The sequence below is a fragment of the Thrips palmi genome, unplaced genomic scaffold (assembly GCF_012932325.1).
Source record: "Thrips palmi isolate BJ-2018 unplaced genomic scaffold, TpBJ-2018v1 HiC_scaffold_12, whole genome shotgun sequence".
Classification (NCBI taxonomy): Eukaryota; Metazoa; Arthropoda; class Insecta; order Thysanoptera; family Thripidae; genus Thrips; species Thrips palmi.
In genome coordinates this window covers 10,816,040-10,838,466 of record NW_023144623.1, presented here as the reverse complement: position 1 = coordinate 10,838,466, position 22,427 = coordinate 10,816,040, and the positions used below count along the sequence as shown (strand labels likewise).

Sequence of the window (22,427 nt, the reverse complement as noted above, 5' to 3'; positions counted from 1 at the left end):
AAAGTTAGGCTCGACTTTGCTGCCGTTCCCTCGCAGGGGCAGTGTCGCTAGTTTGACTAGTCTGTCAGCATGTGGCTGTACATGTTGCTGATCGTTTCGCGACCAGTCCTTCCCTTGCTGAACTGCGGTCACGCCTGGGAGTCGAACCCATGTCTCCTATTCGAGCAGCCGCTACTTCTCGGAGAGGCAGCCCGGATGTCTCTTATTTCCTAACACCGCGCTGCGACGTGATGAATGAGTGGCCTACCTTCACGGCACCTTTGTTTAGAGGCGTGCTGGGTGCAAAACACTTCTCCTTTGGGAGAGGGGGAATTACTTCAACAAGCAGAATCTACATATGAATCACAGCAAAAATATGAAGATTAATTGTATTTAAAACTCTTTTATGCAAACACAAATACCACTAGTTATACAAATGTACAATATCCATTCTTCATCTTTATTCTTGAGAATCCTTATTAAAGTAAAAGATGGAAATGTACTGATGGGCACAACTCACAAAATCAACAGCTTCAGAACAGAAAGTTAGAATGTTCACATGGGTATCTGATTTGAATATAGAAATTGTTCTGTAAGGCAGAACTAGAACAAATGATTCAGTCTGACATTTAAATAGGCTATCAGAGTTTAAACAACATAATAAAATAATGATGAACTTTGCAGGATGTGTGGTTAGAACAGACCAAATTTTACAATAAACTTAATTACAATCATTTTCTTTCGAACCAAAAGGTGTATAATAATCACACATCAATTTCACTTCCAAACATACTACTTTTCTCACAGATTTTGATTTAAATTACTTTAAAAAGTTGTGTCTTTCTCAGCAGGAGTCTAACTTGGAGGGAAGATAGAAAATATTTAATATTTTCAACTGTTGTGACACTTTTTCTAACAAAAGACACCCTGTACAAATGTTTCTGATAGCCAATGTGAAAACACGCTATCACATCAAAACAACTTAAATCACAAGACCCATCCATAAGAAGGACAAAGATGGCATCTGTAAAAGTCTAGGCTACTTTTGACAGTAATTCTTAACAATTCTTACAAAGTTAGGCTCTAGGTTTTCCGAGATGACATTCCCGCATTAATAAGTAAGATGAAATACACATCATTTGTTAAAGAAAAGCCTGTGTCAAACATTGGGTCCTGAAAAGACATCAGTCATCAACCATAAGAAAGTACAGAAAAACTATTTTGTTCAATATGTACACAATTATTCTCAAATAACACATGATTTCAAATTGTTTCATGTCAGCTTCCAATGACTGTTTATACAAGGAACGTGATTTGAGTAAGGACTAGGTACCGAACAGAATGCAGTAGCCATGAAATAACTGAAGACCAACTATAGTGGAGAAAGGAGAAACAAATAACAACACTATCTCCAGCGCATGGTAAAGAGCAAATCATTAATAACTTAGCAAATAAATGAGGGAAAACACAAAAGAAATTAAGGTATAGGCGTTAAACCCCATCTCAAGCATAAGAATGCTTGTCAGTTTCCTCAATCATCAGAAAGCAGTATGCGAGGAATAAAGCATTTAACAGTCAAAAGAGATAATGCTACAGGTAGCACCATAATCCATATAAAATGTATGAACACACAAAAATACACCCAAAAAAAGACTTATAAGTAAGAAGCACCTGACTGGAGTTTCTAATTAGTTTTTTTTTTTTGTTTTAATTGTTGAAAAGGGACCCTATGCGAAATGCAGAACTATCCCTCTCCTTGAACATGTGGAAACAACATTTGTACTAAGTGTGAAAGCAGTTGAACTTCACCTCACATCAGTGTTAAGCTGAAGGTAAAATTAATGTACAGATGCATGAAATAGTGGTCCAAAAACAAACTCTGATACTAATACCATCACATAACTATCACATATAAGATGGGAGTGCAGAATAGCACTTCGATAAGAGCACATAATCAATTGCACCAATGCTACAATGCCTGAGCTTAGGTTGTGTAGCAAGACAACAAACCTTTCCAGCATATATGGAAAACAAACAAAAAAAAAAAAAGCTCAGAAAACAATTTTAACTATCTAACCCAATAGCAAGATGTGATTTCCTACCTAGAGCTCTGGTTTGAACAAATCAGACCATCATGATTTGCCAAAGTACTGGGCAGCATTTGGAAAGCGTTCAGCAGAAAAGTCAGGATTGTTGGCAAGGTTCGCCCTAACTGTTGCTCGTAATTGTTCACGATATGCTTCACGTAATCGTGGATCACTACCTGCTTCTTCTTGAACAAGTGATAATCCTGCTGTTGACACTCCTGACGATTGGATAGCAGATTCCATGTTTGCTGTGGAACATAAATGACAATAAGGTACATAGTGACAGAATCAGTAGTACTCCTAACTCCAAACAGCTCACTTACCAGCAATTACTTCACTGAGTGATCCTTGTGGCTTGTCGGCTGTGACAACTTTGCGGCGCTTTGGGGGCATTCCAGCTAAGTATGCATCACTAAGGGGTGCTTGTGAATTTGGTCTACGCTGCTGGCGAGTTGCATCTCTGGCGATGATGGGAACCCATTCCTAGTTTATACAAAGAAGTATTTTAGGAGAGGAAACCAGAAACACAGAAACTACATCAAGTGAATCTTACCGGAGGAAGGATTCTGTGCCAGGCCTCAGGTGCAGGTACAGGTAAAGACTGTGATGCTAATTCTCCTATGTCTCCGGATGATGCCTCTCCTGATGGCGCTACAGGGGCAGATTCTTCTGAACTATGACATGGGATGTCCGAAGATGCAACAGCAGATGTTGTTGCAAGAGGTGGAGATTGGGGATCCATATCCATAGGCTACACACAAACACAATTTAGAATAAGTTAAAATGGTTGTAAAAATGATTCAAAACAGAAAAGCTAACTTTTGAATGAATTACCTCAATATTTCCCTGAAGTACCGAACTTGATAATACTTCAGACATTGAATTTGGCTCCTCAGATTTTGCACTTTCTGACGAGCTGGAAGACTCAGAAGTTGAAGGAACTGGAACAGTCCTGTCCTGAGCTCCATTTGCACCACCGCGATAGACAATGTACTTCTCAATCTCTTGAAATGGTACACTTATACTGTCAGTATAAAGGCGTAACTGTCCAAGATACGCTCTTGCTGTCCATGTAGACAATGAACCTTCTTCAGACATTCGGTTCTGCAAAGTGATAATTAATGTATTAAATTTAGTCTGACTTAAACCTCAAAAGCTAAAATTTAAGAGAATTGTCGCGTTCAAAAACACAAAAAAAGTTACACTCACCATGCAAGCAGTAAACACAGCCTCTACAGCTTCATTATTTGCACAACAATATTTAACAATAGCCCATAGGCGACCCAAATACTTATGAACCAAGGCATGAAGATTGCGTCCAAAATTAGGGGCACGATCTGCAAAAATTAGGACAAAATAGTAAAAAACAAGATGGAAAGTATGAAACATGAAAAAGATTGCTGTAAGTGTTTACTTACCATCATCCAAAATTAATTTGAAAAATATAGGGAGGAAAGTCTGATGGTAACGGTACAAAGTAGCAACAGGATCAACATCTTCACGAACTTCCCCCTCAAGTATGATGTTGAAGTAGGGTCTCAGTTCTTCCAACATTTGGTTAACTCCTTGTGCAAAACTCTCTTGAGTTAAAGTACCTTGACACAAACGCTCTATAACAAACTGGCGTAAATCTGTGCGTATATGATTTACAGCATCCCAATTACTATCAATTAAGGCAGCCAAATCTGACACAGTCACACTGCGAACCTGCATTTTAAATTAAGTCAGTGAGCACACCTAAAATTTTAGTACTAACAATCTTGACAAATTTAAAAAATAAAATTAAAAAAATTAAAAACTTACCACTGCAAGCCTTAAATCAGCAAGAAGAGATTCACCTGCTTGTTCATTGGCTCCAGGGAACATCCAATTAATGATTGGCACCTGACAGAAAAGATTGATAGGATAATTAAGGGGAACAGACTTGATTATAGTAAATGAGTGATTAAACTGACAGCAATTACCTCAGCTTGGTCTCCCTGATTGCTTGCAGTAACTAAAGACTCTATCACACTGGTCAAAGCATCATTTCCAGCTGGCATGTCTCCTATAAATTAAAACAAAAAAAATTAGGAACAAAATTTATTTTTTTAACATAAAAACAAGGCACAGAATTTTACCCACCATGCCTGGCATTAGTCTCAAATATGCTGCAGTGACTTACTTCCAAACAGGGACTGAATGAAGTTCAAGAAGGAAGCTCCAGGTGAGCCTTGGGTTGAGGTGGATGCTGATGTGGCAGAGGCTGCAGGCCCACTGGCAGCAGGTGAGGCAGTGCTAGTGCTGGCAGGTCTTCCCGAGTTAGGCTGTGGAGTGGGCGCTGTGGCTTGGGTGCCACTTTGAGAATTGGTGCTTGTTTGGGTTGCACTGTTAGCAGTTGTTGATGTGCCAGTATTGCCACTGGGTCTTGAGCGGCGCCATGGAGCAAAGAAGTGGGAGTGACATGGCAAGAATGGGTCCATGGGATAAGCAACAGAGTACCCTAGAGAAAAAAAAAACAAGCACAATAATTAACTAGTGAAATAAAAAGAACATAATTACGACAGTTGGCTGCAGACAAGCGCCTTCCCTACCAGGGAATTGGGTAGCAGCAATGTGGTGGACGTGGGGACGCGCGGTGGAGCGGGTCTGGGTCGAGGTGGTCGGGTGTGTGGCGGTGTAGCCTCGCGCCTGACTGGTTTGCCCTGCAGCTGTTCCATTCCCAGCAGCATTGCCAGCATTGCCTGCCGAGGCTGAGGCACTGCTGGCTTGAGACTGAGCGCTGTCCAAGCCCTCCGTCTCGGGCGCACTGCCACGCCGCCTCAAGTTGGGGTTCGGGGTGCTCTCCGGAGCGCTGCCGCGGCGCCGCAGGTTGGGGTTGGCGCTTGGCGACCCTGGAGTCCCTGGTGCACCTGGTGCACCCGGAGTCATGAAGCGATTCAGAGCCTGGACAACGCCGTGCAGGAACTCTTGAGGATGTGGGCCTCCCCAGGGAAAATTAACGTTGAGTGCTGAAGCAGAAGAGATGAATACATTCAATCATTTCAGAACAAATGCTTGGATAATGAACAATAATAAATAAATAAAGTAGAAGATACTTACGATTGCCATCAGTGGGGGCACCATTTGTACCAGGAGTAAAGTTGTTGCTGGTGACAACACTAGCCTCAACTGAGTCGATGGTAATGGTGCTTGGACCAACTTCCATAAAAAATTCAACATTGGCATCAATCATCCCAACTGGTAAATGAACGATTCCTGCCCTTGCTTGACCATGTAGTGGAGGTTGAAGGGGAGGTTGTTGAGGTGGTTGTTGGGGTTGGTCAGGTGCTGCCTGCTGTTGTTGCGCTGACTGCTGAGGTTGTTGTGGCTGATTTGGTTGCTGCGACTGCTGCTGTGGTTGTTGCTGATGAGGAGGATGTCCTACTTGGTGTGCAGCAAATCGGTTTGCAATGGCGTAGGCGACATTCAGAGCAGCAGTCAAACCAGGATTACGGCCAGATAAATCAATGGATGCAGTGACAACTGGGGTTCGGTTGGCTGCACCTGCTGCACCTGGGGCCGCAGAAGAGTTGTTTGTTCCTGGAGCTGCTTCGAAGTTGGTTGCTGGCCTGGTGGAGAAAGTGGTTGTGGCCTCACCACCCTCAGCAGGGAAGGTTGTTGTCATGTACGTCATTTCAGGCACACCCGATTGAGCAGCAGCTCCTGGTGATGCCGCTGCCGCAGTGGAAGTGCTTCCAGGCGCTGCAGCTGCTGTGGCAGCTGCTGAGGCAGCAGCACGAGCCGCTACAGCAGCATTAGCGGCGGCCTCGGCAGCAGCAGCACTAGCGGCAAAGAATGCAGCCGCACCAGTCTCTCTTGCAGGCGCCCCTGCAGCCGCCGCGGCAGCTGCACCTACTGTCGATGGCCTTGTGGCACCTGGACCAGTTGTGGCTGAGGCGTTCGATGTAGCTGGCTGGCTTTGCTGGGCAAATAATGCTGCACCGGGAATATTGACGCCCCACGGATTCATCCCTTCAGTAAGCTGCACTAGTTGCTGGATAGCTGGAGCCTGAAGAGGTCGCATCTGGCGAGGGGGAGGCCTGTCCCAGTAAGTAGTTAGGTCACTGACAGCATGGTATGCATGTGAGAGTAAATGAAGAACTTCTGGCACAGCCTGTGACAACTTCTGCCTTCTAGCCAACTGTCGAGCATTGGTAGTGGGAGGATCATTGGTGAATAAATTATGATAGCGAATTAACAGAGGATTCACGCGAGCTTGCACTTCTCTTAATTGAGACAATAATTCAGCCATATTAGCTGCAGTAGGTGTCCTGGAAAAAATAATTAAAATCGATGAATGAAAGATAGCAATTTTTTAAAATCACAAATATTAACAGAATATAACTTTTGCCACATACCCGCTGTGCCTTGGTTGACTTGAGTTCTGGCTGGTCCCATCTGGAGTAGCTGTGCCAGTGCCTGTGCCACTTGTGGTGTTTGAAGAGGCAGTTGAGGAACCTTAAAAACAAGAAGCATTTAATAAAAAGTGCAGACATAGTTAAGAGACGAGGAGGATCACATCAAATTACCTGTTGCTTGGTCTGCATTGCTCACTGTGATATGGGGAGTGGCAGGGGTACTGTCTGTCTCCATTTCTGAATCTCCTCCTTCCACACTACTAGATGTGGATGGTTGAGAACTAGCGCCAGATGGAGCACCTGTCCTTAGCTGAGTAGGATCTGTTGTAGGACTGTGGCTACCACTCGAATCCCTAGAGCTGTTGTATGGTGTCGTCGTGACAGAGGCAGTGGAAGAATCAGATCTTGAAACTGAACTTTCATAATTGTCCAGAACTTCTGTAGCACGGTCAATCATATGATATGCATTTAAAATCAGTCTTGAAGCTCTATGGCGTCCATCCTCTGGAAGAAATTAAAGCAAAATCATGAAACTATAAAGACCTAACGCAAATGAAGATTGACAGAACGTTGGTGTGTCATGGAAAATTCAATTATTCATACCTGGGTCTCCAAGAACAGGAATAACAACAGATCCAAACATGGTGCCACCATCAACACGCCCAAAATAGCGAGGGCCTCCCTGCCTCCCAGAGCCATCAGATGCATTAGTATTATTGGAACCACTAGCATTGCTGTTGGACCCCTGTCTTGCACCAGGCTGAGGTGGCTGCGACTTCACTAAGTGTATTACCATGCCATGGACCTCTGCTCAATTGAATATAAATTCACAAGTTAATTCATAGACACCAACCCGTAAGTAAGATTGAATTTTACTATTTAAAGGCGTACCATATTCTGATAACCGCTTGTCATCTTGCATTACTCTGCCATGGAAAATGAGGCGTTGCCTGCTGGCTGGAATGTTCATAGTTTCCTCTATTTTAGCTTTGAGCTGCTGTACCGAGGCCTGGGAAGAAAATCAAGAAACCTTAGTTGATATCTTTGTACAAAAATAGTAAGATTGCTCCAAAGTATACAACAGTTACTGAATGACAATGTCAAAAGCAAATGCAATCAGCGATGGATTGGCATTATATACTTCTAGCTGAATAATAATACCAAAAAATACTTACATCATCTGGCATGGAAAATGCATGATTGCGTGAATCCAACGTCTTCACTGTGAGGTCAATCATCTTGAAATATGGACCTGAAACAAAGACCTAAATAAGGTACACAATACAACAATGGTTGATAGAAAATTTGAATATAGACCTTCGCTATGAACTGTCTAGGGGGCTATTTAAATATTCAGTACAGGGTTGATTGGCCATATTCTTTCTATTGAACCAACTGATAATACTTGCAGAAAGCAAACTTTAACTTGTGAATGAGAGATTGTCTAAGTGTTAGACAAATGGCATGTCATTGAGTAAAAATATCATTGGTTCTGAAAGGCCTTCAAACAGCACACATCAGCACCATAGAGGTTAGGACGTTCAATTAACAATAACCAGGCGGAGGATCTCATTAATTTACCTCGCAATGCACCAAACCGAAGTCTAATCCTAGGAGTGGAGCACCCTCCCAGGGTATGGATGTCGTCACCAGCACGACAGGCACTCTAAATCAACTCTCGGAATCATACACTGAGGTGGTCCAATGAGTGACTTCAAGTATATTGGAAAGTATTACATTGACACACACAAGTCAGTTCGACGTAATCATCTTCGTTAACGTAACACAAGATATACACAAATAGACAAATAAGATTTTTGGGGACTATGCAACTAGCCAAGATACCTCTACAAAACAAATGCGTCGAAAGAGCTTCTTGAGCACTTCCAGGACGTCCAGGTGTGCCAAAGCCTGGCTACCGCGCCGGTTCCCACTACTGTCGCACCAGCGCTTGCAGTGCGTTGATAAGTCACTGAAAGTTAATTTCGTATGCCCTTACTGTCGGAAGATGGATTTTAGAATGTCTTGGGAATCGAAGCAACGGCAGTTCGACAGCTTTTAGCTGCAGTTCAACCTTCCTGTTGGCCACTCTCACTGCCGCTTCCAAGTTGTACTGTACTAGGGAGGACGCGAGAACCTGGACAACGCTGAGCATCGCTTTTGCTGCTGGGATTTTCTCTATTGTACACTGCCAGCCAGGTAATTTGCGGTGAACCGTTCGTTTTATTGTATAGCGAGGAGCATACTCCTCGTTCTGGCAGGAGGTAGTTCGAAAAACTAGAGGTTATTGGTGGTTGCAAACTATTTTACCCTGGGAGGTCCCTCCTGCATCACCAAGCACACAAGGGCGAGTACTGCATGAAATGTTGACGTTTTGCCTTAAAAGTAAGGTGGTTTGTTAATTTTAACTTCACTTCTGGACTTTTCAATGGAATTTATGATGGAAGCTCTACATGCACCGTAATGTTGGTCCTATCAGCCATTTTATTTTTGTGATAGGCTAACTTAATTATCCTTGATTTTAAGCCTGTTTCAGCTGTTTGGCCAATGTGTTTGATGTCATGCCATGTCAATCATTGATGTCAGGTTCTAAATGTCAAACTATTGGCGTTTAGTGTTCCAAGTTACCAAGAAATCCCACATTTCTTCTTTTATTTTTAAAGTAACTAGTTTTGCAAATTTTACACTTCAATTATCTTTTAAATAGAATTGTTCTTTCATTAATGATTTATCAAACCATATTATCTAATAAGTTTCTTTGAAGGAATGCGTTGCTAATTCAAAAGTCTTAGAGAGGAACGCGTTGCTAATTCAAATGTATTGGAGAGGAACGCGTTGCTAATACAAGAATATTAGAAAGGAACGCGTTGTCAAAACAAAAGTATTGGAGAAGAACGCATTGTTATAAGAAACAAATGCAAAGATACATGTTGTTTAATCAAAAGAACCACAAAGGAACGCGTTGCTAAAATGAATGTACTGTGAAGCAACGCGTTGCTAGAACATCTACATTGCAGATGAACGCGTTGGTCAAACAACTTCATTTGGAAAGCACAACACATTGGTTGTCTGCCTTATTTTTAAAAATGTAATAGGCTAGTTCCATTTTTATTGTATATAGTAAATTCTACTGCTTTAGAAGGCACTCCATAGTCAAGCTATCTTTTGTGAATGCAGCACATTAGCCAATGTGGGGAAAATTTATACTAGCAGTATCAGTGCAAAGCTCTGTATATTCCATTTCTATTGAGTTATGTAAAGATTGATACATTGTCACTAGGATGCAGTGTAGCATTGTTGCTGTAAACAAACAATCTTTTGTGGTAGCTTAGCAACTCTGTTACCCTGGTGTTTACTTTTGCCTTTTCCTGTAGTATTTATGAAACCGGTCTTACAGTATAATGGCAGTTTTGTGCCTATAGCAAAGGCTTGGTTTGGGATTTCAAGAGCTTTTCTCTAAAAGGCTTTTAAAAACAAGTTTTTATTTTTTTTTAAAAAGTAGAACCGGATCTTAACTACTATTTCCGGTAGTCCGAGTCCGTCCCGTCAGTCTTTTGTTGGTCTCGGTGCCCGGTCTGCCCGGTGGTCTTGTTTCGCCGCAAGCCGCACGTAATTTGCTTGTTAAAGTAAGAAGCCTAAAAGCCATCCAAGCTTAAAAACAAGTGGTAGTTTCAGGATATTTACCTGTATACTCTGCACTACTTACAGCTTATGTGTTTTGAATATTGGATGGCATAACGCTAAGCCCTAGTCAGGTTTATGATTGGTGAGACAGGTTTATTACCTAAATTCTACGCCGGTCTGTACACTTTTACTGGTATGTTCGATTATTATTACAATAACTAAAATTAAAAGAGAAGGTAGACTAGCGTTAAGCTTTTATTGTTAGACAATGTGCAGCTTAGTGTAAAGTTTTGTTCCCACGGAAAGTAAGTTTGAGGTTATGGTTTTCCAAGCTTTACTTTAAAGCTGCTTATACGCAAAAAATTCTATCAAAATCCTTGCTTTCTTTTTCAACCAATACTATGTTATTTTTCAAATGTTTTATACGGTTATTACTCAATATAACGTTTTTGTTTTCTCCCGAAAGGTCAGTGAAAATTAGATTTATCAGACGGTCTATGCATGCCCTCCATTTTTTGCAATCAAAGAACGTTTGCCCGCGCTGTTTTACCGGCGACTTTTGCCTATGCCTAGGTTTTATTCACACTGCTTTCTCTTTGTTTTTCTATGCATTGGCACAGGTTGTTTGCCCGTGTGCTGCGTTTGCACCTTGATATGATCACCTCTTGACATTGTCTGATGCATTGGCACCGATTGCTTGCTTTGCAAAATTTAGCAATTGTCAACGCTTTGGTAACGTTCGCCTATGCATAGGCTAGGGTCTTTCTCGTTTCACAATGCCAGAATAATTTTAACATGGGTTCAGTCATGTGGCAAGACAGACGCATACAATTCAAGCAAGCAAAAGAGCAAGTAGCCCAGTGCGCTGAGCAAATGGCCGTATGCAAATGATTTGCCTCAGCCTATGCATTGGCTTTAATTGTAGACGGCTTGGCGACGTTTTCCTACGCATAGAATAGCATATTTCTTAACTTCACAACTCCAGATTTGGTACTGGCTTCGGTTGTCGGCTCGTTGCTAACATTAGCCTATTGAGCGCTTTGGTGACTTTGCCTACGCTAAACCGCTACGTTAATGTTAGTTTTTGTTATAGACTTTAATTGTTGGGTCTCTGCCAACAATCTAGCATTATCAGCCTATGCATTGGCTGTTATTGTCAGCTCTCTAACAATCCATTGGTAGCCTATGCATTGGTAACTTTTGCCTACGCATGGGTTAAATTATTTCTTGTCAAGCGTTGGTAACTTTTGCCTATGCATAGGTTAAATTATTTCTTGTCAACATACTAGCTTTTAATATGGGTTTTGATGGTTAGACTTTTGCAACAATCTAACACTGTTAGCCTATGCATTGGCTTTAATTGCCAATGCATTCGTGACGTTTTTTATACATGGCGTCAAATATTTGTTGCTTTAGCAATGCTTGGCTATGTTCTTAAATCTTTGCAATGTAAGGTTGTGTGTCTGTGCATTTTTAGCACATTGGTGAAGTTTGGCTATGCACCGGATTACTTCTGTACTCCGGTGGCCATGCGTATGCGCAGGTAACGTTTGTCTACGCACGGGCTAGTATATTCTCGTTTTAAAGTAGCAACTGATGTACGTATTCAGTTTAGTACTTTACTTAAACGCAGTTAATGTTAACATCAGCAGTTGGCGCTCCTGGCAAGGGTCTTTGGAAAATGCCAGCAACGTGAGCAGTGGTAACGGGAAAAACCCTCTTTGCTGCCTGGCATCTGTCTTGGAGCGCTCGTGTCTACCTGGGCTTTGTCCGCTTAATTTGTTTGTCCCCGCTATTTTTTTTCTGTCTACAAAATTTGTTTTCCTTTGTCCGCAGGCTAACTATTTCAAAATGAGCTACACAACTACGTCCTACTACAAGCCAAGGTAAGATCAGAACGCATCACGGCTTAAATATCAAGCAATACTAAAAGTTTTTATTCAAGGGCGATGCATTGGTAGAGTCACCTCAATGCATTGGCCCGGACCTTGCAATGCATTGGCCCGGACCTTGCAATGCATTGACTTGGTCATCGCAATGCATTGGCCCGGGCCCGGTCGTTGCAATACATCGGCCTGTCTAGGCAATGCATTGGCCTAGTCCTTGCAATGCATTGGCCTGCTCATTGCAATGCATTGGCCTGCTCATTGCAATGCATTGGCCTGCTCTTCGCAATGCATTGGCCTGCTCTTCGCAATGCATTGGCCTGGTCATCGCAATGCATTGGCCTGGTCATCGCAATGCATTGGCGTGGTCATCGCAATGCATTGGCCTGGTTATTGCAATGCGTTGGCCTGGTCATTGCAATGCATTGGCCTGGTCATTGCAATGCATTGGCCTGGTCATTGCAATGCATTGGCCTGGTCATCGCAATGCATCGGCGTAGTCATCGCAATGCATCGGCGCGGTCATTGCTATGTATTAACCTGTTTGGCACAACGCAGCAGCAATGCCTTTTGGCAAATGCACTCGGTCAGCAACGTGCTTGGGCTTTCCTTGTAATTTTATTCTTAATAAAAAAAACAAAGTGACTATTTTCACCTTTGGTCTCTGAAACAGTTAAGTTTATAGTTGCAATTAAAACATTGGATTACTATAACGAACGTAAACAATTCTTTAGTGTCACAGAAATAGTGTTATGTTTAAAATAACATTCATCAATATACAAGATTTTTTTTGTCAGTCTCTATTGGTGTGTTTTCGCTATGGTATGATTAATTTAATTTATTTTTTGGCATCAATGCATTGCTTTAAAGTACTAGTCTTGATAACCAATCCGTTTAAGCAACCAATGCATAGGCGTTGTTGAGCCAACGCATCGGCCAACGCATCGGCTTTGCCGAGCCAACGCATCGGCTTCGCTGAGCCAACGCATTGGCTTTGCTGAGCCAATGCATAGGCATTGTTGAGCCAATGCATAGGTATTGTTGAGCCAATGCATAGGTATTGTTGAGCCAATGCCTAGGTTTTGCTGAGCCAATGCATAGGTATTGGTGAACTAATGCATAGGCTTTGTCAAACCAATGCAGAGGCCTCACCAAACCAATGCATAGGCTTTACCAAACCAATGCATAGGCTTCGCCAAACCAATGCGTAGGCTTCGGCAAACCAATGCAGTTGCGCAAATGCATTGCACTTAACGGTCTGCTTTTTTGTACTAGTCTGTACAGCATTAACACCATAGTGTTTTTTTTCCTCTTTTAGTTTTGAAATAATTGGGCCACAACAGTGTTTGTTAGCGTAAATCCTTTTAATTGGGTGGGGGAGAAGGGGAAGGGAGAATGTAGGGAGTAAAAGGGGCGGAGGGACGTGTCGAACAGCGGTCGGGTTGCTTCGGCTGGTGAACAAAGCCGACGATGGACCGAACGCAAAGCTGGCCTGCCAGCTTGTCTGTCCGGCTACTCGGGCGCGACGAGTCGCCTGTATTCTCACCTGCCTGCCTGCCTGCCGGCTGGGCAGCCGTGCTTGCCGAGCCGAGTTGAGCCGAGCCTAGCCGCGCCGCCCGCCGAGCCGAAGCCGAGCCGAATTGACACTGACAGTTAGCGCTTGCCCGTCGCAGAGTACGGACATGCAGTCTCAGTCCGATCTCGTGTTGTTTTGTGTTTGTGATTGATTGCCCTCAAACTTTGCCTGTCGGAATTGTTTTGGCTAGTTTGTTGGACTTAAAGATACTATGTTTCAGTAAGTACATCATATTATTGTGAGACTGTTTTATAATATGTGCATAAAATTACTTTCAAAATTGTTGTCCCATCAAAATCCAATTTTCGTAGGAATATTTCGTTTCGATCGTTCACACAAATAGTTGACTGGGTCTAAATGCAAGATATCCTTACTTGATTGTTTCTTGAAGGAGGAAACATTTCGTCTGGGCTTGACTTTAGATTCACCTTGTCCGTTTTTGTCGCATATTGTAAGTAGAGAAAAAGGTGACAGTGACGGGGTTTGGACTCGCGCAATAGTCGGGTCACTCTCTAAGAGGTCGCTAAATAGTTCGCGTATAAGTAGCGTGAGAGCCGAAATTATCAAATTTTTACATGTGATTTGGGGTGTTTTTAGCTAAATCCAGATTATTTTGAGGCGTAATAGTTGCGTCACCGGTTTGGAGAGTGCTCACTTCCTCGTTGGTATATTAGTGCTGTGCGTAATTAATGTGGATAACTAGAGTTTTGTCTGTTTTGTTACTAGTTTGCAACCCTTAATTTTGCATACCGGCCACTAGGTTAGTGTTGGTTTACAGCTGAGTACCAAACGTGCGCTATAACGCTGCACTTGTTGTCTTCTTTATTCGGTCTTCCTAAACTGGTTTTGTTGCAATGGATATTGATGTTTACAAGCTGACTTTTTCAAACAATTTAATTGCCTAAAGATGGAACGTAAAGGGAAAAAGTAATCTTAGGTTGAGAGGGGTAAGTTGCACCTGTGTAAAACTAGCCGGCCTGAGACATTATGTTTTTTTTAAATTGATTTCTGGTTATGTTTTTAAGTTTGTCATTTTTGTGGTGTTAGAACAAAGTTTTCTGCGTAGCTAAGCCGTTAAAAACGATTCCAAGGACGTAGACTGGAGCTACGCGCTGTCAGACGTATTTTGTTTTGGCCATCGCCGTCCGCTAGGCAGTCAAAATTTTCAAGCAAGGCGTAGGAAGCAGGTTTTTTTTAACACGTTTATTAGCCGTTGGAAATTTTAAATATATATATATATTTTTGTTTTGGTCTTGGTTGGGCTTTAATCTATCTACGTGGTGCTTAGTAAACGACAGGTTTGCATGTGGCTGTCTAGGTTGACAGTTCGTCTGGGCTATGCATTTGCTGTGTTTCACCTATGCATTGGTCTTGCCTCGGCTATGCATTGGTCTTGCCTCGGCTATGCATTGGTCTTGCCTCGGCTATGCATTGGTCTTGCCTCGGCTATGCATTGGTCTTGCCTCGGCTATGCATTGGTCTTGCCTCGGCTATGCATTGGTCTTGCCTCGGCTATGCATTGGTTTTGTCTAGGCTATGCATTGGTCTTGTCTAGGCTATGCATTGGTCTTGCCGAGACTGCGTTTGTTTTGTCTAAGGTATGCGTTGGTTTAAGCAATGCATTGGTCTTGCCTAGGCTTGCATTGGCCGTCGCGGCTATGCATTTGTCTTGCTCAGCCTATGCATTGGTCTTGCTCAGCCTATGCATTGGCCATGTTTCGGCTATGCATTGGTTGAGTCAGGTATGCGTTGGTCGTGTTTGGGCTATGCATTTAGTGGTGCCTGAGCTACGCGTTCCTTTCGTGTAGCGTTGGTAAAATCGGCCTCTTAGTCTGCATAAGGCTAGAGAATAAGTGTGCCTAATTTTAGAGTGTTAGTAACGGCTAGACATAAAAACAGATGTAATTTTGAATTTGACTGAGGTTGCTTAACTTGGTCGCCCCAGTCGGTTACAAAATATAGTGCAAATAATATTAACACGCTCTGGTTCTTGGTCTAAGCTGCGCGTCGGCCCTTTTGGTCTAACATTACTGGCAGTTGACGTGTTAGTCTTTCTATAACAATGCATCGGTTAAACCGCAACAATGCATTCGTCTTTCCTGCTTGGCTCTAACCGCAACAATGCCCTTGTCTTCTCTCAGCTATGCATTGGGCTCATTTCAACAATGCCCTTGTCTTCTTTAAGCTATGCATTGGACGCATCGTTACAATGTCCTGGTTTTCTCTGTCCATTAGATGCGGCTCAACAAGGCATTGGTCTTTCAACGAACGTTACAAGGATTTGTGTAGCATTGACGGCAGCACTTCAGTCCCTTCACTTTTTTCTTAATTTTTTTTCAAACGTTGCTTCTTTTTGTTGCAGTGGACCTCCGGGTATGTCCAGGGGTCGAGGCGGCTACTCAGGCCCGCCGAGGGGCGCTCCCCGGGGCGCTCCAAGAGGTCGCGGTTCGTCCGAGGGCGGATGGGTTTCCCGCGGCATGTCTCGAGGCCGTGGCTACCAGGGCGGCTACCAGGGTCGGGGCGGTCCTAGTGGTCCCGGTGGTGGAATGCCATCGTCCAGCGTGGGGCAGTGGCGCGGTCACCAGGACTCGTCCAGTCATCAGGGTGGCTACAGGAACGACCGGTACCCTTCTGCAGGTAACAACAAACTCCTCCATCAAATTTTGTCCGACCTCGGCAAGGTGTCTAATGTTGTGCTTTAAGGCTCGCGCCCAAGTGACTCGCGGTACCCTTCGACACGGGGCGGCGGCACGGTAGACTACAACAACAGGCGGTACACGCCGAGGGTGAGTGTTGTGGATTGTGTAGGTCGTGGCCGTTTGCAATTTTGGCTTATTTTTATTTGTGCTTTTCGGTGCAGGACGGTCCTCCCAGTTACTCGTCTTCAAGGGAACACCACCGGTCTCCAGAGCCAGTACCTAGGAAGCGCATCCGGACCGAGGGCTACCCACCTCCTGTAAGTTTTGTGGTTTAGTGCTTGTGGTGTGCATTCTTTTCTATACATACAGTGGCCTTGAGCCGAAATCGGGTAGGGATCCAAGATAAGCTCACGGCAAGAACAGTAGAGCCCCTGGGGAGAGACAAGCTTAGTTGATGTGAAGAAGATGATCAATCTTTGAATATGCCATTATTAGATGCCCCCATTTTTGAGTGCTTTAAGTTTGTGTTGGTCTGACAATTCCACACAACTACAGCAACTCCGCATTCTTCGGCACAAAATTTACGAAGAGATCTCACCACTGTGGTGTCAAGCCTACAACTGGACATGTCCTCCTTGTTAATCATTATTCTGAATCAAATGGTGAAATTGCTGCGTTTGTGTTTCCTGCCTATAAATTCTGCAAGCTATGGCAGTGTTTGCTAACAAAGGTTTGAACAACAGCTGACAACAAATGGAATCACATATTATTTTTTCCGTCTTGATGAGGGTCTTTGGAAAAAAAAAAAAAAACAATGCCTGTTAATACCTGGCAAAGCCAGACATTGGATCTTTCCCTGAACTAATTTTTTATATTCTTCATATCCACAGATTCAGAAAACTGTCAATTCGATGGATGAATCCTTATATGTTAACTAAAAATGAAGTTGTGGATTGTTTGAACATACAGGCAGCAAGTCGGCGCAGTCATGAAGGTGGCTATGAGTACAGCTCAAGTCGCTACGAATATGGCTCTGAAAAAAGCGGCTACAGCAATGAGGATCGAGGACGTCCAGTGTACAGGGAAGATAGAAGGCCCTCTGCTGATAGGAGAGATGATTACCATTCACCACGAAGCCGTGACCCATCTGGCTCTTCAATGCCTCCTCCAGCTGCTCCAACAAGAGGTGTTGGAAGTTATCGAGGTGTTCGAGGCCGTGGTATTGTTGCCCGTTCTTATCCTGCGAGGAGACCTACTGAAGTATCCTCCTCCCTTGCTGCTCGCAAAAGAACTTTGATTGAATCATATGCTGCCAAGAGGCGTATACTTACTGGAAGAAGTCAGGATTATTACAAGAAGCTGAAGAGCATAAAATTGAGGAGGTAATTGTATGCTAATGTTGTGAGGAGTTTGATAAGAGATGGGAAGAGAGAGAGCAAAGTGTTAAAAGTGGATTCAGCATCATGCGGCATACATTTTTGTGTATGATATGAGATCTGCTTGTAGCACCGTCTTTATTATTTTGTTTGGGATCCATCAGGTGGTTGCTGAAGATTGTGAATTGCCTTGACAGGCTTAATATCTCAGCAGTATGCCATCATTGTGAGGTTTTGAAACGAAGTCAAATTGCAAAGCCATTGAAGTCTCATAATTTAGTGCTGAGTGCTAGTTCCCTCCTCAATTGGAGATATGAATTTAATTGTGTGAGAAATTTTACTTTGACAAAAGCAATGTGTACTATTGAAAAAGTACTCAGCTTATCTCATATGAAGATAATCTCAGAACTTTGCAAGAAGGCAAAGAAGACTTTTCCTTGGAGTTTGGTGACGGTCCCACCTTTTGTTAATGGTGCATCTTCCAGTGGTAGTATGTAGACTGAGGATTAGCTGCTATTAGCTGGAGTCATTTATCTAATTCTTGTAAACAATCTCAATCCTGCTTATTTGTGTTTCCCTTCTCCACTGCATGAGTAATAATTTGTCAATGTCCTCTTGACAGTTACTGAAGCTTTTGCTTCTTGGTGAGAGATTGACATTAATTCTCTTGGAGGTGGTTTTGAATATTCTGGCTGTTATTTTTCATTTATTTTGCGATTTGGTGCTTTAGGGTATTCTTTCATTAAATTTTCATGCTAGAATAATATACTTAGATTGTTCGATGTGATCTGTCTTGCAGTGCTGCTCTCATGTCTGTGAGAAGAGATGGTATAAAATCCGAGCAAGGGGACAGCGAGGATGACCTGGAAAATTGGGATGATGAACCTGACAAGGTATGTAAGTTTTAATTATTCATCCGTCAAATGTTTTAATGTAAATCCTATTTTTATCAGTTGTTTCTGTCTAAGGATGCTGTGAGTGATTCTGAGGAGAAGCACAAAACTGGAGATGAGTGTGATGAAGATGTGGAAAGCGAAGAACCAACCAGGAAAAAGGTAGTCCGCAAGATAGTAAACAAAGTGGTTGTGAAGAAAAAAGTGGTTTCAGCTGAGGATGGTGGTGAAGGGACTGCGACAGTCAAAACAGAAGAGGAGGGAGCTGGTGAAGATGACAATGTGGATGAAGCTGTTGAGGAGGAGATGGAAGCGGATGTTGATGGTGACAAGGAACCAAAAATGCAGGTTGGTTATTTTTATTTTGGTGGGTGAATACATCAGTTGCTTGTAAATTAATTGTTTGTCAATCTCTTATATTTTCCAGGTGACAATCAAACATGATTCAGAGTCTCGTGCTGTCAGTGATGATGGTGTGCGCAAAACGTCTTCGGGCAAGCCAGGCTACAAATTCATCAAGTTATTGTGTCCTCATTGTAAAGAACGTTGTGTCACTTTTAAGGTAATACATTGTATATTTCTACTGTTTCTCTCTTATCTGCTCTTCTTTCTTGAGATTTAACCAATTATTTTCTTTTGTTTCTTTTACAGGAATACCAGAACCATTTAAGAGGCCTTCATCATGTTAATGCAATGCGTAAACTATCCTTCCGGCTGAAGCAGAACCTTGCGAGGATGAGAGTTGAGCAGAGAATTCAACAGCGCTTGGATGAGAAGAATGATGAACTTCGTGGTGTTGCAGCAGGCAGAACCAACTACTGTCACACTTGTAAACTCAATTATCGGCAAGAACGGACGCGGCACAATGAATCAGAGATGCACAAGGTAATTTTCAACCCCTTTAGCTCAGTTACAGCAATGCCCTTTGTCAACTTAGGTACAAAACTTCTAGGCCTTTCAGTTGCCCTACTGTGTCTTTTCTGATTGCATTATAAACTAATCTTTTATTTTAATTTTAAATATAATCTCTTGGAAACTTGGCAGTCACTGCCTTCTAGATCTGATAGTTTAGGCTTTTGCCATTTGTGTGTTTTTGACCCTTTCACTATCCTTTTTTTAATGAGGTTCCTTTGTCTCTTATTTAAAAAAATAATATTTGCAATCTTTTTAAAAGTATCTATCTTGTTATTTTAATCAATCTTATTGCTCTCAGTTTCTTTGCAAGTATGAAGTCTCTAGCTCCTTGGCCTCTTGGTAGCCCCTTCAAATTTTGCCCATTTTCAAAGAGTTTTTTTCTTATAAATATTTTCTTGTCTCTAAGGTGTTTGCCTTATCTTCTCAATTTTTTGATTTTTTGAACATAGTATTTCTTTTTGCTATGTGATCTTATATTTTCTAATTAAATTTGTTTGAGTTTAGTTGGAACTACTTTCTCAACATTAGGGTTTTCTGAAAGCACTTTGCTCTTAATCCAGGATGCTTGCCTCTGATTGGCTGTAGGGACCTAGGCTATCAGCTGGAGAACTCTGGAGGGATGATAGGAGGACCTCTAGACCTCAGTTGAGTCTGCTGCTTGGTAGCCATTAGTTTATTTTTCTGGCTTAGGTCCTTCTGTTGATATGGGTAACTTCAAAAAAGGAGTGTTCAATAATGCTGGTGTTAGGAGTGTTTATTACTATAATAAGAAGACTGGGGTGGTGAAACCTAAATATAAGAAAAAACAACAGGCAATTGTAAGAGCTTATTTGCTTTGTGACAAGGATTATGTCATTTTTTTTGTTTTATCTCTGTAAAAAAGCCTAAGTTTTCTAATTCCTTTTCTCTTTTTGTGCTTTTGCAGAAAATGAAGGAGTTTTTAATGCCGACCTGCGTCATCTGCCGCATCAACTTCAGAAGTCCTATGCTGTTTGAGAACCACATCTGCTCTCTGGAACACATTAAGGTATGTTTTGATGCTATTTTTTGCCCATGAGCTTCTTTATGCTAGCGTGTTCAGTAGTTTTTCACTGCCTATAAATCGGAATGTGGCACTCTTGCCAATTATTCTTGTCCTTGTTATAATAGGGAGATATCTGCTTTTATTTTAGTGTAATGTGATCGTCCGCGGCCTGCCCGTGCCCGGCCAGGGCACCCTGGGTGTGGCTCCGCGATGGACGGGCCTCTTTAACTTTTTAATATAGCCGTCCTTTCGGAAGTTTTGCTCGCTGGTGGCTCTTGCCCGTTAATTTGAAAATATCTTAGGTGCAATTAGGTAGCAGGGCACCCTACTTTCTTTTTTAGTAAAACGGCTGTGCCGATTTGCTGTCTGGCCCCGGCGTGTGCTTAATCCCTAGCCCCGCGTGGTGGCCCGTCAGGCCCGTCGCATCATCTTGCGTTCTTTTTCTAGCGAAGCATGGCTTACTGGTTGTGTTTTTCAAGATTGCCTCTCGGCGCACGCGTTGCTTCGCGCCCATGTCCCGGACAACAGTTTGCTCTTTTTACTGTCGTCAGGGGCTTGCAACGCGTGAAGGGGACGCTGCCCGGCCCACCTTTAAGCCCTTTAACTAATGTTTATTTTGTTCTTTTGTTGTTATGCAGATCGAGGAGCGAGTTATGAGGGGCCGTGACCGGGACCATCCCACAGAGAAAGAAGTGGACATGGACAGCTTACTTGTGTTGGACAGTGTAGGCAGTGCAGATGGTAAACTATGCAAAATTTTCTTCCTTTTCCTCTTTTTGTATATTTTTATGTGATATTCAGTATTAATGTTTCTTTATGCCTTCTGCAGAGTCTGATTCTGATGATGAAGCCATGGATGACAAATCAGAAGGAAAAGATGGTGAAAAAAGAGAAAAAAAGAAAAAAGCTCAAATCAATTTAGGTTAGTGATCTGGACATTATGTCCTCTTTATTTTCTTATTTATTTTAATGGGTCTGTTCAATTCTAATGAATTTTTGTTGACTCCTGCAGGTGCTGATTATGTGAAGAAAGTTGAGGTCATGTACTGTGAGCTGTGTGCTATTTATCTTCCAAGGACAGGTGAGGAAGATGTGGCTCTGGCTAATCACTGCCGCACTCGCAACCATCTTCAAAGATACGTTCGCTACAAGGATGACAGAGCTTTGCGGAAAGAAGCAGAAAGGATTCACCGCAGGGACAAGGCTGAACAGGAGGCACGCAACAAGGCTCAGGAGATCACTGTAAGGCTCAGTTAATTTACCATTCTTTGAACTAGCTCTTGAAGCATGTTCAGTTTATTATTAAACTTGTTTGTTTTCTTATAGAAGGACACAAAGGCTGAGAATTCGTCAAGTGAAACTGAGAAGACCCCTATGAAAGATAATGCACCTGAGGATAAGCAAGATAAGGGTCCTGGAAGCAGTACGGGGAATGAAGGAGCAAATGATAGTGCGGATCTGGATGATAAAATTTGGGCAGATGTTGACAAAGGATTGGACGAGCTCCTACGTGAGGTATGTAAATCTTTTAATGTGTCAAGCTTATGCTGTAATTGGTTTTTTGTGCCCCAAACCTTTTTTTATAGTGCTTAGCACATCCAAGTTAACATGATTATCTATTTTTAGGTCGAGCCTGGAAACAAGTCCAGTGATGATGATGATGAATCGGGTCGCTATGATCGTTTCCGCTACTCTGACAAGAAGGGTGGTAAAGCATCCAGTGAAGACAGGGAGGTAGCAGACACTTCTAGCAACAGTTTGCCATCAACTACAGAGGTCGTACCCAAACAAGAAAATACATCTCCAAAGGAAAATTAGTTAGCCTTTTGTTTAGTAGCTGTTTTTAAACTAGCTTTTAATTCTATACCAAGTCTAAAATTTTGTTACTTTTTTTTTTATTTTCAATTTTATGTAGTGATACGAATCTTCTGTACATATTGCTGTATGAAGTTGAGTCCAAGAGCAATGAATAAATGTGTGACTACTTTCAAATGATTGTTGTCTTTCCTCCCTTATTTGAAATGAAACAGGTGTAATTGAAACACATAC

At 42.4% G+C, this 22,427-nt stretch overlaps 2 protein-coding genes across 7 annotated transcripts; one reads left to right on the top strand and one right to left on the bottom strand.

The window, feature by feature from the left end:
- Window positions 1-354: 354 nt before the first annotated feature.
- On the bottom strand, window positions 355-8,564 carry LOC117640627 (large proline-rich protein BAG6). 2 transcript variants are annotated; one of them, XM_034377320.1, is made up of 17 exons: window positions 8,445-8,564; window positions 7,621-7,697; window positions 7,337-7,454; window positions 7,049-7,252; window positions 6,617-6,949; window positions 6,446-6,545; window positions 5,148-6,358; window positions 4,640-5,056; window positions 4,231-4,548; window positions 4,031-4,113; window positions 3,870-3,950; window positions 3,485-3,773; window positions 3,276-3,403; window positions 2,901-3,170; window positions 2,620-2,817; window positions 2,390-2,549; window positions 355-2,314 (listed from the first exon to the last, which is right to left on the bottom strand). In XM_034377320.1, the coding sequence occupies exons 2-17, from the start codon at window positions 7,681-7,683 to the stop codon at window positions 2,112-2,114; spliced, it is 4,176 nt and encodes a 1,391-aa protein (XP_034233211.1). In that variant the 5' UTR covers window positions 7,684-7,697; window positions 8,445-8,564; the 3' UTR covers window positions 355-2,111. The 2 variants fall into 2 exon arrangements, with proteins under 2 accessions (XP_034233211.1, XP_034233210.1); XM_034377319.1 differs by lacking the exon at window positions 8,445-8,564 and adding an exon at window positions 8,027-8,419.
- On the top strand, window positions 8,513-22,370 carry LOC117640631. 5 transcript variants are annotated; one of them, XM_034377323.1, is made up of 16 exons: window positions 8,513-8,644; window positions 11,906-11,955; window positions 15,894-16,168; window positions 16,235-16,317; window positions 16,392-16,487; window positions 17,140-17,552; window positions 18,346-18,439; window positions 18,515-18,787; window positions 18,867-19,001; window positions 19,091-19,324; window positions 20,280-20,381; window positions 21,017-21,119; window positions 21,208-21,300; window positions 21,391-21,620; window positions 21,705-21,893; window positions 22,005-22,196. In XM_034377323.1, the coding sequence occupies exons 2-16, from the start codon at window positions 11,921-11,923 to the stop codon at window positions 22,194-22,196; spliced, it is 2,547 nt and encodes an 848-aa protein (XP_034233214.1). In that variant the 5' UTR covers window positions 8,513-8,644; window positions 11,906-11,920. The 5 variants fall into 5 exon arrangements, with proteins under 5 accessions (XP_034233214.1, XP_034233219.1, XP_034233216.1 ...); XM_034377328.1 differs by lacking the exon at window positions 8,513-8,644 and adding an exon at window positions 9,979-10,071; XM_034377325.1 differs by lacking the exon at window positions 8,513-8,644 and adding an exon at window positions 10,001-10,211 and having other exon boundaries at window positions 22,005-22,370.
- Window positions 22,371-22,427: the final 57 nt, after the last annotated feature.